Here is a 17,352-nt window from a genome sequence, read left to right on the forward strand (position 1 = left end):
TCTCCTCTTCTTCAATCGATATTCTGTAAGCTTCTAATTGCTTCCTCCATTGTAGCTGTGAAGCTTTATAAGCTTGTAATTCCAAAGCTTGACATGGTATCAGAGCAGTTATCACGACTAAGCGATCCGTATAATTGAATTGCGCAGGGTACTGCCGTCTTCGTGCTCAAAATTAGGGTTCATTTTGGTGTGATATCAATCCTCAAGCAAACAAACAAATCGAAGCTGCACTCATTTAATTGAGGTTCTCTACATCTTCATTCACTCGTTCAATCGGTGTTTGTCCTCTTTCATTTTCTGCTTCAAGCTAAACTAATCATGGCGGTAGACGACCCAAATACTATTACTGTGACAACAGCAAAGATCCAATCGACAATCGATGTAAGTAGTCCGCTTTATATTCATCCTTCTGACAGTCCTGGACTGGTTTTAGTTCTAGTTCCTTTTGATGGGCTAGTATATCTTTCATGGAGGAGAGGTGTATTGAGGGCCCTCTCTATTAAGAACAAATTAGGTTTCGTCACTGGGGAATGTGAAAAACCTAATTCGAAGTCGTTAAACTTTAGATAATGGGAGAGACGTGGCGATATGGTAACTTCATGGATTTTGAATTCACTTGCTAAAGATATTGCGGATAGTGTAGAGTATGTGAATAATTCAGTTGAATTGTAAAAAGAATTGAAGATCATTATGATCAAACAAATGGGGCAAAACTATACCAGATCCAAAAGGAGATTGATGATTTGAGTCAAGGAGTACCCGCCATTACTGGATACTATACTAAAATGAAGAAACTATGGGAAGAGTTAACCAATCTCAGAGCAAAATCCCTCTGCAGCTGTCAGTGTACCTGTGATGCAAAGGAAAACATGCACAAAGTTGAACAGGACAGAAGATTGATACAATTTCTGATGGCTTTGAAAGAGGTTTATACTATAGTTCGAGGGAGCATACTGATGTTGAATCTCTTGCCTTCAATGGCACAAGCCTTTGCACTTCTGGTGCAAGAGGAGAAACAAAGAGAATTTTGACCTAGAAATCAACTGAATTTTGAATCTACTGCAATGAATGCTGGTACAACAACTCCAAGAGGATTCAGAACAAATTACTCAGTAAACAACACTAGGCCCAGGCCCTTTTGTGACTTTTGCAAAATACTAGGACACACCAAAGACAAATGTTTCAAACTTTATGGATATCCACAAAACTTCAATCGACAAGAAGCCTAGAACCATAATTTGAATACCCAAAATCACAATCAGTATCCCAGGAATAACAAAGGAAAGAGTATTGCAGCAAATGCTGTAACTGGTGTGCAAGGCATGCCACCAGATGCAATGACAAACCAAGGAGAAGATCTGGAGCATCAGGGAAGTAACAATAACCAAAACATGAATCTTTCAAAGGAGCAATATGACCAAGTAGTGAGGCTGCTTCAACATTTCCAAAGTGATGGTGCAGGAGATACTTCAAGTAATACAAATGCAGCCAATGGAACAATAAAGTTTGCAGGAAACTTTGCAGGTATTGTGACTTGCACTTCTTCTATAGATTTTGACAAACTCTCATGCAAGCGCTTTCAAGCAAAGGCTGACTTATGGATTCTAGACTCAAGAGCTTCATACCACATGACCTTTAACAAGACATACCTACAGAATATAATTGCACTATCATATCCTTTACTTGTGAAACTACCAAATGCTTACAAAGTCAAAGTAGCAGAAGTGAGAACTGTGCCTATTTGTTCCTTCTTTCAAATACAATCTTATCTCTATCAGTTCATTAACAACACATCTCAAATGTCTAGCTTCTTTCTCTAACACATGATGTCTTCTGCAGACCCCTTCTATGAAGAGGCATCTGGAGATTGGTAAGGTTCATGATGGGTTGTATCTTCTCTGCTCAGACTGCTTAAACAAAGGAAGTTCTGCTATAGCAAAGAAGAGTGCACCTTCCTCTTTCTCCATGAGAAACAATCATGATAGTGCAACACATTATTTTTCTCATTCTTGTTAGTCTTGTCCTCCTGTAAATATTCAGTGTCCTTCCCATTCATGTGATCTCTGTTCTACTGTAAATACTGTGTCTCCATGTTTAATTGTAAGTACTTTTACTTGGAATAAAACAAACAGGGGTTATGATTCTAACTCTTTTTCAATTGATACAAGTGACATAAATCTGCTATGGCACTATAGACTTGGGCATGTACCTTTTGGGAAGATGAAAGGGATGTCTAACATACCAGTGACCTTTGCATCAAAACAACTTTTTTTTGTTCTATATGCCTTATGGCCAGACAAACTAGACTTCCTTTTCCCTTGAAAGTTACAAACACCACTACTATATTTGATCTCTTACATGTTGACTTGTGGGGACCTTATCATGTACCTACTCATGACAATTTTAAATACTTTTTTACTATAGTAGATGACTTTAGTAGGTCCACTTGGACTCATCTACTCAGTTATAAGAGTAGTGCATTACACACTCTCAGAAGTTTCATATCTATGGTTGAGACACAATTTACTACCAGTGTAAAGTGCACCAGATCAGACAATGGTTTGGAATTTACTAGAAGTGAAGCCACCTTATTCTTTCAGTCCAAAGGAATTGAACACCAAAGAACATGCCCTTATACACTCCAACAAAATGGCATAGTAGAAAGAAAGCATGAATACCTATTAGAAACTGCCATGGCCTTACTATTTCAAGCCAAACTCCCTTTGAAATATTGGGGAGAATGTGTACTTACAACAACTTTTCTCATTAATCGATTGCCCACTGTACCTTTAAAGAACAAATGTCCTTTTAAATTGTTGTATGGAAAGAAACCAAATTACTCACACTTAAGAAGTTTTGGTTGTCTATGCTATCCAACTATTCCTAAACCTCACAGAGACAAGTTTGAGCCAAGGGCTTCTCCGCATGTATTTGTAGGTTATTCTTTTGGTGTCAAGGGGTATAATGTGTTGAGTCTAAATACCAAGAAAATCTTTGTATCTAGAGATGTTGTTTTTCATGAGTCCATCTTTCCTTTCTCTCTTCCATCAGTGTCAGTTCCCTCTTCTTCATTACCTCATACTGCTGCACATCATGACTACTCTGATGTATTTCCCTCTTATCCTACTCATAGTGTCACAACTCCTCAAAGAGATGTTTCTGTTACACCCATCTCAATGTCACCTAATCACACTATACTCTCACCTATTCCAATGTCACCTAATCACACTATACATTCATCTCTTATCCCTAACACCACTTCACCACAAACAACATCTCCAATCACTTCAAGAATTAATCAGCTCTATCCTTCTACACTAAAACCCAATCAGAGAGTATCCAGTAGAGTATCTAAAGTTCCATCTTACTTGTCTGAATATGTATGTTCTGTGCCCAATCTGAAACAACCTCAGAATGTTGAAGTCACTCAGACTAACTCACCTTTCTCTCTCAATGCCCATTTTACCCAAAACAATCACATTACTCCCGATGTCTTGAGTCCTGATAGCCAGCAGGTTGTGAGAAATATTTGCAATGACATAGAGTCTTTTTCTTATGAAGAAGTAGCAGGCAATCCTACCTGGCAACAGGCCATGACCCAAGAATTTGAAGCACTTTATGCAAATAACACCTGGACATTGGTTCTATTGCCTGCTGGAAAGCAATCCATAGGCTAAATGTGGATATACAAGATCAAACATAAAGCAGATGGAAGTGTAGAGAGATACAAAGCTAGATTAGTTGTAAAAAGATATACACAGAAGGCATGAGTAGACTATACAGAAACCTTTTCTCCAGTAGTAAATGACTATTGTTAGAGCCTTAATTGCTACTGCTGCCAAGAAGAAATGGGAGCTCTTTTAGTTGGATGTGAACAATGCATTCCTTCATGGATATTTTCACGAGGAGGTCTACATGAAACTGCTCCAAGGTCTTGCAGTCTCCTCTCCTGGACTAGTTTACAGATTGAACAAATCTCTTTATGGCTTGAAGCAAGCCATCAGACAGTGGTATGCTAAGCTCAATAAAGCCCTATACTCCAAAGGTTATAGTCATTCCATGCATGATTACTCTCTATTCTACAAGAAGACTGCTCATTGTGTAGTTTTTGTGGAGTCTATGTAGATGATGTCCTACTAACAGGGAATGACCTTCCTGAAATTTATATGTTGAAAAACTTCCTACATGAGTAGTTCAGAATTAATGATTTAGGAAGATTTCACTACTTCTTGGGACTTGAAGTACTCTACAAAGATGGTAGAATCTTAATCTCCCAAAGAAAATTTGTCCTTGATCTCCTTAAAGACTATGATTGCCTATACTATACCAATTTTTCCTCTCCCCTTGATCCCACAGTTAAGTTGAAGGCTAAGGAAGGAACACCCTTATCTAATCCTACTTTCTACAGACAATTGGTTGGGAAGTTGAACTTCTTCACCAACACTACACTAGATATAGCCTATGGAGTACAACACTTGAGCCAATATATGCAAGATCCTAGAGAGCCTCACCTTAAGGCTGCCTATCACATGCTTAGATACTTGTTCAAGGATCCTACTTTGGGACTCTTCATGTCCAATGATGCTGACTTCTCAGTCCAAGCCTATTGTGATTCTGATTGGGCTGTCTGCCCTGACTCTAGGAAGTCAGTGTCAGGTTATATTTTTCTCTTGGGCAACAATCCCATTAGTCGAAAATCTAAGAAACGATAAACCATCTTTGTTTCTTCAGTAGAAGCAGAATATAGATCTATCAGGAAGGTTGTTAGTGAGCTTTTCTGGCTGCATCGTGTGCTTACAGAGCTGACTATCCCTCCTGCCCTCCTATCCCTGTGTTTTGCGACAGTCAATCTGCTCTCCATATTGCCAGAAATCTTATTTTTCACGAGCGCACCAAGCACATTGAAGTTGACTTCCACTTCGTGAGGCCTAAGCTCCAAGAAGGTCTCAATTTGCTTCAGCACATAAGTACTGGTGATCAACTCACTGACATCCTCACAAGTTTCTTACTGGGATCAAACATGCTACTGTCCTAGGCAAGTTGGCTTTGCTTCCCTCACCTCCAACTTGAGGAGGGGGGAGGGTATTAAGATTAGAATCATATTTATTCAGTAGTTAGTTATTACTGTTGCTTTGGTAAGTTATTGTTAGCTGCTACTTAGTTGTTAGTTAATGCTTAGTTGTCTATTAGTTTTCATTTCCGGATTAGTTAGTTAGCTTACTGCTCACTGTATATAAGAACTACTCTGCAGCACAATTGAGTTTGAGTTTCACTTTTCTCAATTAGAGACACCATCTCTGTTTCTCCTCTTCTTCAATCGATATTCTGGAAGCTTCTAATTGCTTCCTCCATTGTAGTTGCGAAGCTTTCTAAGCTTGTAATTCCAAAGCTTGACAAATTTTCAGCAATGGACAATCCTCAGTGACCAATTCCCCAAGCACATGGAATGTTCTTATTCCACCTCCACCTCCACCTCCATTGGATGTTGATGTCAATTGTGCTTACTTCATTAGCTATTGGCATTATTGCTGCTAGATAATCCCTCCGTTCACTTTTACTTGGCAGGTATACTAAAAATAGATTTTTATTTTTACTTGTCACTTTACACATATCAAGAGAAGATAATATTTTTTTACATGTTATATCAACAATATTTATTACTCATTTCAAATTATTTTCTCAAATCCAATAAAATATGCATCAATTAATATGGGTATCATGATAAATTATACACTTAATTTATTATTTCTTAAGGGGTATGAAAAGTCAAAATGTGCCAGGTAAAAGTGAACGGAGGGAGTACATTATTTTTAACCTCAATACTAAAACATGCAGGTCTAATGTATTCCACAATACGGAATCCTCTAGTAAAGCAGTCACTTTAAAATACTGAGGTCCCAAAAAATTTTGTTTGTGCATTTTATGATTTTTTTTTCGCTTAGAAAATATTGAAGTTTGTAAAAAAGTTATATATATATATATATATATATATATATATATATATATATATTAATTTTTAAGAAAAAGAGAGAAGACTGCCTACTTTGTAATTGACGGTGACTGAGAACAAATTCTAGGGAAAAGGAGGCATGAGAATTTTTTTAAAAAGAAATTGTCTTGATCTTGGATGTTTCTTAAATGTAAGAATCAATTTGCTAATGACAGTTAAACTTATCTTCAGAATTGAATATTGTAAGAGAAATTGTATATGTTTTTTTCATTAAGTGCATTCCATGTTGAATAAAATTGTAATTATGATTACTCATTAAACACTTGAATATTTCTTGTATCATTTGGCCATTTTATTTAGTATAACATTATTTTCTTGTATGGTGACATTAGAAATTGAATAAAAATTTAATTCAAATTCTCAAGTTACATTTATTTTTTAATTCTCCGACATAGGCCTATTATTTATCATAAGAAAATTGGAGGACCATCTTGCTAAAAAGTTACAATTAAGTTTAACACTATTATTATTTCCTTGTGATCATTATTTGACCTTTTTAATTAAATAATATTTTTGTTATTTTCTTGTATGATGATATTAGGAGTGCAACAAATTCTCTTTCCAAGTCTCCAAGTTGTTAAAACAGTAAACAAAAATCAGTAAATTTAATAAAAAGCCATTATGCCTTGAACAGTCACTTTAGATAAGTTGTAAATACCAATTCACAAGTTTTTTTAATTAATAAAATATTTCATTATTTTGTAGAATGACTTAATTAAGAATGCATAATATCTTATTTCTAAGTTTTCAAGTTTTTTTTTTTATTTCAATTTTTTAAATTACATTTAACTTTTTGTTCTCCAGGAGATGCCCTTTTTAACCACTAGAAAACTTTCACCTCTATCAAAAAGTTAAAATTAATATTTAAAAATTATTTATTTTATTTTATTTATTTTTGGCCTTTTCAGTTAATAATAAAATTTTCATTATTTTTGTGATATTAACAATGTAATAAATTTTCTTTTCAAGTTGTCAATGTTTTATTTCAATTTTAAGTTTTTAATAATAGAAATAGTTTAGAACTTTAAATTAAACTACTTAAATTTTTATAAAAGTAAATAATTTGTTTTTACAACAATTAATTGTTAATAATATATTATAAATACATGGCTACCACCTTATTTATTTGACGATGTTAATGTATTTTAGCAGCAGTCAAAGAATGAACCAAACCAAATGATTGTTCTAGAATGACTATTCCACACAATTGCTCCTTGTGATGCAGCGGGACCCATGACAATTAGGATCTCAAGACGCAGCAGTCAAAATGGGCTTGACCCACGAGGCCAGCCCAACCCAGCCCGCTACTTGGGTAGGGTTGGGTTGGAATTGTTGTAGCCCATTTAATATTGAGGCTTATAAGTCCGGCCTAAGTCAGCTGGCTGGCCCTTGGGCCAAAAATTAATTAAATTCATATTTAAATATTTTAAAAAAGTAAAAACTAAAAAAATATTAACTATAATCCGCATTTTCCACCCTTAGAATTCTCATTTATCCTTTCATATCAACTAGAATTTATATTTTTGATATGCATGTAGTATGACAAGATTAGTTTTTCTTTTGCTTAATTAACAATGAACTAGGAAAGTTTTAAGTAGCCAATAATAATTTTTTTTCAAAAGAAATATTACTTTAAGTGGCCAATGATCAGTTTGGTTACTTTAATATATTATTAATTATTAAATTGCTCTTCAGTATAGAAAAAGGTCAAGTTTTAATACCGAAAGAAAAATTGAAAAACACTAGCAAATTTCATGAATTTTAAAATTTTCATGGACTATAATGATGAAATCGATAAATAATGTTAAACCTAAATTAAAAAACCTTAACATATAAACTTATCGAAGCACTACCTCAATCTAAGGAAAGTGTAAGAAAAGTATTAAAAAAATATTCATGTAACGTTAAAAAAAGAAGAGCTAGAGATATAGAGAATTTGCATTTCAATTACGAGATTCCTTATCAAATATCAAAATTCTTGTACACTCTAAATAAATAGAAGTCATTCATATAACTAAAAGATTATGTCACGAAAAAATATCTAAAATTTGAAGAAATATTTTTTTCTAAAAAAGTTGAAGGGCTGGCCCGCCCTAGCACGCGGCCCTTTTAGGGCTGGGTTGGGCTGGCCATTTTAAGGCCCATATAAATGGAGGGTCAGCCCGCCCTAGCCCACCAAATTTAAAAGCCCACGAGGTTTGGGCTAGGCTGGGCGGGGCTAGCCCGTTTTGACAGCTCTAGTCTGCAACAACAACAACATCCTTCCCTCAAAGAACTCTCCACCTTGCTTTTGGGGTAACTCGAACTCACAACCTCTTGGTTGGAAATGGAGGTTGCTTACCATCAGAGCAACCCCTCTTGTCGAACCCTTAAAGTCTGCAAATGATAGAAATTGCAAATAGAATTCGGTAGTTCATCAAGTCTTTTATTATCAAATACATATATCTTAAATATATCAACGTGCCAATTAAGATAAGTCAATGTCATGATTTCATCGACATTCAAAAACAAGGATCTTAAGCACTTAGTATATACCAACATGTCATCCGATCGATATTCTTTTTCTAAAATTAAGTGCGAAAATTTCTCGCGTTTCTCATTTCTTCATCACGAGGAAAACCAAAAGCATGAACATGAGATCTCAAGATAGAGTGGTCCAAATAATGAATGAATAGAACCAAAAAAAATAAATATCCGACACTGCATTCACGAGTCTTCCTGCTCAGAGAAATGTTTGGGCACCTCTCATAGTCTTTGATTATGATAGTCCCACTCCCATTCCTAGGGATTGTTGGTGCCAACTAGAGCAATAAAAAGTTTGTAGGCCGTGTTGAGAAATTTGGTGATTGTATTCCTATGATATAATCAGCAATTTTGAGGAAAGTTTGTGAAGGCAGCAAAGGAGGTGTGGTGATTCATAATTATACGTTTTTATGACCATAATCTTGACTCTTAACATAATTTTGATGCGGCATGTAATGTGTTGAAGTTGAACAACACAATTGAAAGTTGGATAATATGCTATTTCTTGGTTAAAGTTTAAATTTTGAAGGAGAGCCTTAAAACAATTGTAAAATTATCTATGTGACCTATATGACCTTTTTGCGTGTGCTCCTTGTATTCTGTTGCCCAAGGGGTTTGGCATTATTGGTTGGGCCTCAAGCATAGTGCTAGGCCATGTCAAGGCCATGGCACCCCATCACTCCCTAGAGCCTTCATTTCTCTACTAAAACCTTCCATGACATACCCTTATGTGCTAGTAGGGGCGGCCCGACGAATTTTGTGGCCTAAAGTTAAACTTTATGAGTGGCCTTAACTTTTTTTTTTAAAAAATATTTATTTATTTATTTGAAGTCTATTTTTTTTAGTTTTTCTTAGATACAAAGTTATTAATGATTTTCTTATAATCAATAACTCCTAATAAGTATTTCTCAATTGACAATATAACTAATCCACTTAACCTTTCTTGAGACATTGTGGATCTTTGTTAAGATTTTATTAATTTTAATTTTGAAAACTTCTTTCCACTGAAGCACCGGTAACAATAGTTATTAACATTATTCCGTAAGTAATATAGACATTTGGAAAAGAATCAGATCTTTTTATTTGATTGAGTGTATCAATTAAATTGTTATTTTCTAATTGTACTATTTTCCTTAATACTTTTAATTAGAAAATAAATCTAAATCAACAATATCGAATTGATTATTATGCTTTAAGGAACATTCAAGATTAAAGCAATATGTTTTCAAATTTTCATCATCCAGTGATCTTAGTTTTTACTGCTAAATAGAAAACCAAAAATACTTTCATATGCTTCGAATTGCTCAAATCTATTTTGAAATGAAAAAATAGTCTTGTCTATTACGTATAAAAGTAATCGATGGATAACGTGGAAGACATCTCTATTTTTTTCCCAGGGAATTTTTTGAATTTCCACTGCAACTTTTACGTCGCTCCATCAAATAAAATGTGAATAACCCGTCCTCTAAAGGACTCTTCGAAAGATTTTGAGATTTCATTATCAACATTATCATCAAATTATTACTTCATATATATCACACGTTTCTTATGAAATTTGGGTTCGATATTCCTTTCAAGTGCAAATTTCCTTGGCAAAAATCTTAGCAGTTGCAAATTGTTATATTTATTAAAGAAAGAAATCGAACTTTTTCACTTCACAAAACTTTTTTAAAATTGATACATAACCTATTAGGTGTAACAAAAAATGGGCCCCCCACAAATATGGGGCCTAAAGCAATTGCTTTACTTGCTTTTGTTGATTGCCAAAGTCCCACATCGGTTGTGGGCAAAATGTTTATGGAAATTTCACCTATAAAAGGAGGCCTAATGTTTAGGATTGAAACACACCTCTCATTTGCTTTCTTATCTTCTTAAGGCATTTGTATCTTCTCTCTTTTAGTATTATTTCACTTGTATTTTTGGAGTGGAATAAAATATTGGTTGTGTCCGAGGAAGTAGGCAAAATTGGCCGAACCTCGTAAATTTTGGTGTTCTTTTTATTGTTGCTTTATTGTCTTATTTATTATTTGGTAGCTGCCATAATTTTTGATATAGTAGTTGTGACTCATTTACACTATATACATTTGGCTTCCACAACAATTGGTATCAGAGCCAAGGTATTGTCTAAGTATGCTCTGTGGTTGCAGCATAGTCTGATCTTCCACATCAGAAAAGATTTATCTTGGTAACTGTGTCAAGGTTCTATCTTAGTATGCTCTGTGGTTGCAGCTTAGTCTGATCTTCCACACCAGAAAGGAAATAATCTTGATTTGTGTCGTCAGCTATTAAATAATATTCGTGTCAAAATGGGAGACAATAAACAAGAAGAATCTACATCAAGTGTCAATAATACGTCATCGGTGGCATCTTCGCTTATGACAAGAATTGTGTCAAATGCGAAATTTGCGGTAGAAATTTTTGACGGATCAGGACATTTTGGGATGTGGCAAGGTGAGATTCTAGATGTCCTTTTTCAACAAGGACTAGATCTTTCCATTGAAGAAAAAAGACTAGATGTTATTGGAGAAGAAGATTGGAGAATTATCAACCGTGTTGCTTGCGGTACCATTCGATCCTACCTTACTAGAGAGCAAAAATATCCATACACAAAGGAAACTTCTGCAAGTAAATTATGGAAAGCACTGGAGGATAAATTTTTGAAGAAAAACAGTCAAAATAAATTGTACATGAAGAAGAGACTATTTCGCTTCACCTATGTTCCTGGTACCACAATGAACGAACATATCACCAGTTTCAATAATTTGGTTACAGACTTGCAAAATATGGATGCAACTTTTGATGATGGTGACTTGGCCTTGATGTTATTGGGGTCACTTCCTGATGAGTACGAGCACCTTGAAACTACTCTACTCCATGGGAATGACGAAATTTCTCTCAGAGAAGTTTGTTCGGCTTTGTACAGCTATGAACAAAGAAAGGGAGAAAAATAAAAGGGCGGAGAAGGAGAAGCACTGGTTGTGAGGGGTCGTCCTCAAAATCAAATGAGGACAAAGAAGGGAAGATCCAAGTCAAGATCTAAACCCAGCAAAAATGAATGTGCTTTTTGTCGAGAAAAGGAGCACTGGAAGAAAGATTGTCCGAAGTTGAAGAATAAGGCCAAACATAACAATGGAAAGGCTATTATGGATTCAAATGTAGCTGATTGTGATGATTCAGACTTCTCATTAGTTACAACAGAGTCATCAACATCATCAGACATATGGTTGATGGACTCGGCTTGTAGCTATCATATGTGTCCCAACAAGGACTGGTTTGTGGAATTTCAAGAAGGAGAATATGGAGTCATCCACACAGCGGATAACAACCCTCTTACCTCATATGGCATTGGTTCAATACGATTAAGGAACCATGATGGAATGATCAGAACATTAACAAATGTTCGATATGTACCGAATTTGAAGAAGAATCTCATCTCTGTGGGAGCCCTAGAATCAAAAGGGTTCAAAATCATTGCAGAAAATGGAGTGATGAGAGTATGCTCTGGTGCACTAGTGGTAATGAAGGCTAATCGGAAGAACAATAACATGTACCACTATCGTGGTAGTACAGTTATTGGGACAGCGACAGTGACGTCCAGTGACGACAAAGAGGCAGAATCAACTAGACTATGGCACATGCGCTTGGGACATGCTGGAGGAAAATCCTTAAAAACTCTATCAGATCAAGGATTGTTAAAAGGAATAAAGACTTGCAACTTGGAGTTTTGTGAGTATTGTGTCAAAGGAAAACAGACAAGGGTTAAATTTGGTACAACGATCCATAATACTAAAGGTATTTTGGATTATGTACACTCTGATATTTGGGGTCCTTCCAAAACACCTTCATTGGGTGGGAAGCACTATTTTGTAACTTTTGTTGCGAAAGAGTGTGGGTGTATACAATAAAGAGCAAAGATGAAGTGCTGAGAATTTTTCTCAAATGGAAGACGATGGTGGAGAATCAAACAGGTAGGAGGATCAAGTGTATTCACACAGATAATGGAGGTGAATACAAAAATGATCATTTCAATAAGGTTTTTGAAAATGATGGCATCGTCCGACACTTCACTATCAGACATACACCACAACAGAATGGAGTGGCAGAACGTATGAACCAGACCTTGTTGGAGAAGGTATAGTGTATGTTGTCCAATGCTGGTTTGGGCAAAGAATTTTGGGCTGAGGCAATTACATATGCATGCCACCTCATTAATCGTCTACCATCTGCTGCTATTGATAGCAAAACACCATTTGAAAAATGGTATAGAAATCCTGCTGTAGATTATGACTCTTTGCACGTGTTTGACTCAATCGCATATTATCATGTGACAGAGTCAAAATTAGATCCAAGAGCAAAGAAGGCTATTTTTATGGGGATTACTTCTGGAGTCAAAGGATATCGCTTATGGTGTCCTATGACAAAGAAAGTAATATTCAGCAGGGATATTACCTTTGATGAATCTGCTATGGTAAATAAGGTAACAGAAGATACCAAACAAAATGAGGGTGCTTCTAAGCAGGTGGAGTTTGAGGGAAAATTTATTTTTCCTACACAAGAAGCAGAGGAGGAAACAAATGAAGATTATCCTCTGGAAGAAGAGCCAGTAGAGAGGGAGATTCCAACTCAGGAACCTCAACAACAACTTGAATCAATAGCAACCAGCAGGCCAAAAAGGACAATAACAAAACCTGTTCGTCTCATAGAGACAGTTGCTTGTGTCACCTCAATTGTAGCTGATGATGTTCCTACCACTTATAAAGATGCAGTCCAAAGTTCAGAAGAAGATAAGTGGAGGATTGCCATGAATGATGAAATACAGTCCCATCATCAGAATCATACATGGAGATTGGTCAATCTCCCGAAGGGAAAGAAAGCAATTGAGTGCAAATGAGTATTTGCAAAGAAAGAAGGATTTCCTAACCAAGAAGATGTTCACTACAAAGCAAGATTGGTGGCCAAAGGATATGCTCAAAAGGAGGGAATTCATTACAATGAAGTATTTTCTCTAGTTGTAAAACATTCCTCCATTAGAATTATGTTGGCTTTGGTAGCACAGTTGGATTTGGAACTAGTTCAGATGGATGTAAAAACTGCGTTTTTACATGGAAACTTGGAGGAGGAAATCTACATGACTCAGCCAGAAGGATTCAAAGTTGCTAGAAAGGAAAATATGGTGTGCAAACTTGATAAATCGTTGTACGGATTGAAACAATCTTCTAGACAATGGTACAAAAGATTTGACAAGTTTATGTTGTGGCAAGGGTACAAGAGAAGCAAGTACGATCATTGTGTGTATTTGCGCAAGCTTAAAGATGGTTCCTTTGTATATCTTCTCCTATATGTTGATGATATGTTGATAGCTTCCAAGAATTCAGAAGAAATTGAGAAGTTGAAGATTCAACTGAAGAAGAAGTTCGAGATGAAGGATCTGGGTGAGGCAAAGAAAATTCTTGGAATGGAGATAATAAGAGATAGACGTTCAAAGAAACTCTGTTTATCTCAGAAAGAATATTTGAAAAGAGTACTACAACGTTTTGGCATAGATGAAAATACTAAGCGAGTTAGTACTCCACTTGCTCCCCATTTTAAGCTAAGTACTACTATGTCGCCAAAAGATGAAGCTGAACGATAGTATATGTCAAAGGTACCATACGCAAATGTTGTTGGTAGCTTGATGTATGCAATGGTTTGCACGAGACCTGACATTTCACAAGCTGTTGGAGTTATTAGCAGATATATGCATAATCCAGGAAAGGAGCATTGGCAAGCTGTGAAGTGGTTTCTACGATTATGTTCATAATACTGTAGATGTTGGGTTAGTTTTTGAGCAGGAAGGCAATCAGTCTGTAGTTGGATATTGTGACTCAGATTTTGCGGGTGATCTGGACAAACGAAGATCAACTACTGGTTATGTGTTTACTTTTGCAAAGGCACCAGTTAGTTGGAGTCTACTTTGCAGTCAACAATTGCTTTGTCTACACCAGAGGCAAAGTACATGGCTATTACAGAGGCTGTGAAGGAGGCAATTTGGCTTCAAGGGTTGCTAAAGGAGCTTGGTGTTGAACAAAAAAGTATCACAATTTTTTGTGATAGTCAAAGTGCTATTCAATTAGCGAAGAACCAAGTTTATCATGCAAGGACGAAGCACATTGATGTTCGATATCATTTCGTACGAGAAATCATTGAAGAAGGTGGAGTCACGGTGAAGAAAATTCATACTACAGAGAATCCTGTTGATATGCTAACAAAAATGGTGACTGCGGTCAAGTTTCAACATTGTTTGGATTTGATCAACATTGTTGAACACTGAAGATTGAAGATGAAGACACAACCAAAATTTGTTACTGAGAGAAAATTGAAGATGTGGAATTTTGCAAGGTGGAGATTTGTTGATTGCCAAAGTCCCACATCGGTTGTGGGCAAAATGTTTATGGAAATTTCACATATAAAAGAAGGCCTAATGTTTAGGATTGAAAAACACCTCTCATTTGCTTTCTTATCTTCTTAAGACATTTGTATCTTCTCTCTTTAGTATTATTTCACTTGTATTTTTGGAGTGGAATAAAATATTGGTTGTGTCCGAGGAAGTAGGCAAAATTGGCCGAACCTCGTAAATTCTAGTGTTCTTTTTATTGTTGCTTTATTGTCTTATTTATTATTTGGTGGCTGCCATAATTTTTGGTATAGTAGTTGTGACTCATTCACACTATATACATTTGGCTTCCGCAACAGTTTTATGGAAGGGTCGCCCAGTGTGCTAGCCCCCCTCGTACTTCCTTGACCATTCCTCCACAAGTATTCTCGTTTCGCACAATGCTCCTATGCCACTTCTCTGCCAAGATTCTAAGAGCCTCATGCTCTCGTGCTACACCATCAGTGCATGGCTCGTCGTTTCTAGACACTCGACCTTGCCAAACGCAATGTCATCCTTGCACGTCATGTCCCGTGCATGCTTGGTGCCATCCATGACTGTTTTGCCTTGTGCATATGCCTTATTTGTTGGCGCTATGCCACCCTAATGCCACGAGCCTTGCTTATGCACCATGCCTCCCACATATGCTTCACCATGCTCGGTCACCACGCCCTGTACCACCTGCGTTTTCCTTACCAAGTGTGTGCTCCACCATTGCACCATCTTCTTGTGGTAATACCCCACGTGCTGACCATGTGTCTCTATCTCTATGCCAACACCTCCTTTGGTCGCCTCTTTTCACTTGGCCCCGTCCTTGGCCTTCATGGCTCTTGTGGCATGCACAAGATTCAAATATTTTCTGGTGAGGTGTGACAATAATCACTAATGAATTTCCAACTTGTCTTGTCTCCAAACCGCTCTTTTAAGGCCAAACTCAACCAACCGCTTCCAAGAGGTGAAATACATTCAATCATGTTTGCACCCTACTGGCATCTATTTTGTCATATATGCAAGCACATAAGACTCAAAGTTTAACATGTACTGTCATGGGCGGCTTTCCAGCCGTGCCCCATGACCCCTTGGGCGCGCCCCGTGGCGTCCTAGCAAGCCTTCCAATGCCTAGCGCCACGGACGGCCCCGTGGTCTTGGTCGCGCCAAGTGACAAGCGCGCATGTGCCTCTGTCGCCCCACCGATATCCCTCGCCAGCGCCCAACCGCAGGCAGATGCCAACAGCGCCGCGCGCGCAGACAATGCCGCGCGCGCAGATCCTGATGCCAAAGACTATGCTGCCGACAACGGCCATGTTTTCTGCCTTATAGCAAACTAAGTCTTTTTCATTGTAAATATAGAGTAGTTTTATTCAATGTAATTTCATTATGTTTCTCTAGCTTAATCAAGTCTAGTCTTGTAGCTTTGGATTATTTTTTTAAGCATTATTAAGGGGGACCAAACAATCAAAACTTTCTAGCAAGCAAACAATTCTCTGTACTGGTGTCTCTCCCCCTCGACACCGCATTTCCTTTCTGTAATAGCTTTCATTAATGCAATCAAGCTTTCTTTCATTCTCAATTCTCATTCCTGTTCTCTCAATTTCTCCTGACATTGGTTCTCCCGTACGGCACTGACAATCTAGTCTAGCGTACGGAGGGGACCTCAGTTGGCGGACAGTAACTGCACTGACATCAGTTGCTTAGCCTTACGTCGCCCTTCCAAGGAATCTCAGGAAGGCGCCGCGTAATAGTTGGTATCAGAGCCTAGGCTCGACATCGGACGAGGGAACGCATTGCCATTACCACCATTTCTGACCATGGTGAATCATGGGGACCGCATTGCGGCCCTTGAACAGACGGTTGACGGATTACTGCCCATCATGGATACGATGCCTGAACTAAGAACCAGCCTAGGGCAAAGGTTGGATGACCTGGACCGCAGGGTGCTCCAGGCCGAAGTTGACATAGAAAACATCAGTCGTGACTCCGAGGGAGATCGACAAACGGCAGCCACAGAGGCAGCCGAAATTTTTGGCAAATTCGAGGGACTCCAACATGAGCGTGCCGAGGATTTAGCTTACAGGGCACAAGAGGCAGATAGGGTGACTGCCATGCAACAAACTATTGACGACTTGACAGACAAGCTCAATGTTGTCAATGCTGCTTTACAGGGCCTACTGCGAGGCGGTGGAAACCAGGTCGGGGGCACTGCAAACCCCACCTCCGTGACACAAAAATTGAAAATTCCCGAGCCAAAGCCATACAGTGGAGCTAGGAATGCCAAGGAAGTGGAGAACTTCATTTTTGATGTCGAACAATATTTTGATGCTGTTGGGGGCCTAGAAGAAGCCAAGAAGGTAGCAACTGCTGCCATGTATCTTCAGGGTGATGCTAAACTCTGGTGGCGGGTGAAATA

At 37.4% G+C, this 17,352-nt stretch overlaps 2 protein-coding genes across 2 annotated transcripts; both read left to right on the forward strand.

Annotated features, from left to right (window-relative positions):
* Window positions 1-318: 318 nt before the first annotated feature.
* Window positions 319-1,031, forward strand: LOC142162688 (uncharacterized). The gene is made up of 2 exons (XM_075219208.1): window positions 319-532; window positions 685-1,031. The coding sequence occupies exons 1-2, from the start codon at window positions 319-321 to the stop codon at window positions 1,029-1,031; spliced, it is 561 nt and encodes a 186-aa protein (XP_075075309.1).
* A 1,476-nt stretch (window positions 1,032-2,507) lies between these two features.
* LOC142162690 (uncharacterized) lies at window positions 2,508-3,677 on the forward strand. The gene has a single exon (XM_075219215.1). It carries the CDS (start codon window positions 2,508-2,510, stop codon window positions 3,675-3,677), a length of 1,170 nt encoding a protein of 389 aa, XP_075075316.1.
* The last annotated feature ends 13,675 nt before the right edge of the window (window positions 3,678-17,352 follow it).

The sequence above is a fragment of the Nicotiana tabacum genome, chromosome 1 (genome assembly GCF_000715075.1).
Source record: "Nicotiana tabacum cultivar K326 chromosome 1, ASM71507v2, whole genome shotgun sequence".
Classification (NCBI taxonomy): domain Eukaryota; kingdom Viridiplantae; phylum Streptophyta; class Magnoliopsida; order Solanales; family Solanaceae; genus Nicotiana; species Nicotiana tabacum.